The 2,787-nt window shown below is 36.6% G+C and overlaps 1 protein-coding gene and 1 long non-coding RNA gene across 2 annotated transcripts in view; one reads left to right on the plus strand and one right to left on the minus strand.

Annotated features, from left to right (window-relative positions):
* LOC125617684 overlaps positions 1-998 on the minus strand; it is a 6,882-nt gene extending 5,884 nt beyond the window's left edge. Inside the window, exon 1 of the long non-coding RNA XR_007348758.1 lies at positions 73-998. This is a non-coding gene — a long non-coding RNA (uncharacterized LOC125617684). The remainder of the gene's footprint in view (positions 1-72) is intronic.
* The window catches only part of Znf615 (zinc finger protein 615), a 16,907-nt gene continuing 14,127 nt past the window's right edge, over positions 8-2,787 (plus strand). The window contains 1 exon segment of the mRNA XM_015507384.2: positions 8-180. Coding sequence (XP_015362870.2) covers positions 178-180 — 3 coding nt within the window. The 5' untranslated portion in view covers positions 8-177.

Consider the following 2,787-nt stretch of genomic DNA (forward strand, 5'->3'; position numbering starts at 1 on the left):
CCACCCCGCCCGCTTTCCAACCTCACCTGCACCTGAGCCCCGCGCTCTCCGCAGCCCCGGGATCTAACTTACCCCAAAGTGGTGCGTTTGTATTGAGGCGAGGACTTGTATCCTCCTGCGAGTTCCCAGCTTTTTCTTTTTAGGTTTTCCTGGCACAGTTGACACCACGTTTCTGTCATGGTAAGTGACCTTACTCAAAGATAAACCTGCCCAGATGTCGGAATGCCTCCCTCCTGTGCTTGTATGTTGTGCTAAATGAGCAGCATTCGGAGCCAGTGTATTACTAACCCACATGTGTAGGCTTCAGAGGGCTAAGTGGAAACGTTGAGGCCTTGGATTTAAGGTGAATGTATTGTAATGACTCACGACTGAACCGGTCAGGGTCACTCCAAGTGACTAAATAAAGACACACAGATACAGAAAGTACCTTTTCTCTGCGTTCAGTGATCTCTCCTCAGCTGCAGCTCCCAAAAGGGGGGGCAAGTCAGGCAAGAAAGAGAAAGAGCATGCCTGGAACCCAGGTTTTATTGGGGAGAAGCCATTTGAATTAGGCAAGGGCTAGGGTTCCAACAAACAAGTGGGTTTTATTGTTTACACCAGAGATTGAGTGATGCCCACTCCTGGAGCTGCACCTTTCTTATCCAAGCTGAGGTAAGGTCCAATTGTACCAATTTCCTACCTCTTTACTCAGACTTAAAGTGTGTACATAGCTCCTGTCCAGAGCGGCTTCTGACATATTTCCCCTTTCTTAATATAAAAAGGCAATTGGGGAATTATATCTTTCAGTCACTGGATTCTTGGTCTAAGATCATCATGACCTACTATTGAGACACAAAAGGAATTAATAGAAAACATATTATTCCAATAACATATCATATAGAATGTTTCAGAATTCCTTTTAGGATTAAAATAATTTAATTAACTCTAAAAGATCCATGTTATTATTATTACTCTGTCAAACACTCATCAAAAGATTCTTAATCTTTTACCAATTTGATTGGGAAGCATTGTGTTTGGCCACAGTAACACAGACATAATTAACTGGCACAGCATTTAAGCCTTTCCTCAATCCGTAGAGCAGAGGGCTCATTTGCATTGTTCATTATAGTGGCTTCTAGAGTGTTCAACTTTGTTCCAGTCCTTCTATAAGCACTTATCTGACTATGAAGGATTTTGGAAGTAATTTAAGTCAAAGTATTTTTTTAACATTCATTTAATTTTGTTGTTGTAGTAGTTGGACAAAATACCTTGATTTTATTTATTTATTGTTATATGGTGTTGAAAATCAAACACAGTGCCTCACAAATGCCAGGCAAGTGAGCTCCCGCTGAGCCCTAGCCCCAGCCCCTAAGTCAAATTATTAAGAAAATCCACATGTTGTAAGTTTTAAAATATAGCCATAAAGGCTGTAATTGTAGAAACAATAATATTTAAAGTAGTCACTTCAAGGATTATGAGATCAAGAGCTTGCCCAAGTCTGGTTAATTGGCCCACACCTGTTTTGAAGCCTGGATGTTGATTTCAGCATACCACAGCTCTGAAATGTCAGCTGGCAATAACTAGTGATACAGTGAGACAAGTTGTATTCCTTCAGGCTACAGGATATTCATCATCCTTTCCCTTAATTCTCACATTTAAGGAGTGTCTTATATCTGTCAGTAATGTAAAATTCTGGAGGCAGAAGTTAAGCATCAAAACATCCTTCTGGGTGCCATCTCACTGAGGGTTAAACTTTCTACAATTGTCCTTGTCAAGACCGATCTATAAATAACTGGAGTATATAGGAGATTTCTATGTCAACAATCTTTCTATTTTGACAGTTATCCAGATATATAGTCTTAATTTCTAAGGACCAGCATGATTGGCTGGCTTAGGTTTCTCATACGCTGTCTTTTTCTCAAAAGATACTCCTAGACAGCCTGTTTACCATAGGATCAATATATATATGTGTGTGTGTGTGTGTGTGTGTGTGTATCTATGACCATTATAGTCATTATAATTAGTCTAGTTTCATGGGTCGACTTTCCAGTCTACACTGTGATGCACATTAAAGGTGGACTTGAAAGATGGGTCCACAGAAGTCTACTCATAAGTTTTACTTACCTGACAAGCTCCTTTTGAAGTTGCAGGGTTGTAAACTCTGCAGCTGAAAACTTACCTTCTTGTGCCAGGATTTTCAGTCATTTTCACTATGACAGGTTTAAACTCTATCCTTTGAAGTCTGATTTAACTTTCTAAGTCATGTTCAGCAGAAATAAGACTTTTAATATTATAGTTTAAGAAAAATTTTGAAATATTTGTTAGATACAGTAGGGGCATATAGGGTCCTGTTTTTCCCTTTTCTTTGAATTGAATGAAATGAAATTGAATGAAAGGCTGATATAAGTTATAATATCATTAGTTTTAAGTTATAGACAATAGTACAAGTATTTAAATAATAAGAAAGGATCTATCATTTTTAGCTGGTCATAAGATTTGACAAAAGTCATTTAAAGGGACTATGGCAAATAGAAACTTAGTCTTTATTAATTGTTTGACTTGATTTTGACTTTACTAGAATTACCAAAAATGGAAAATATAGTAAATTGTATATAAAAATTTGTATTTTGAAATTAGTTCTAGATTAACTTAAATAATTATCTCAATTTGGGATGCAGCTAGAGATAGTTTTTAAATTAGGAGATCTCTGTTTATAAAATTATATCTGTATTTTATAGTAAATTACATTTATCTTAAATATTTATAACTATAAATGGCAGAGCATCAAATATATATATATATATATAT

This window comes from Marmota marmota, unplaced genomic scaffold (assembly GCF_001458135.2).
Source record: "Marmota marmota marmota unplaced genomic scaffold, marMar, whole genome shotgun sequence".
In the NCBI taxonomy this organism is placed as follows: Eukaryota; Metazoa; Chordata; class Mammalia; order Rodentia; family Sciuridae; genus Marmota; species Marmota marmota.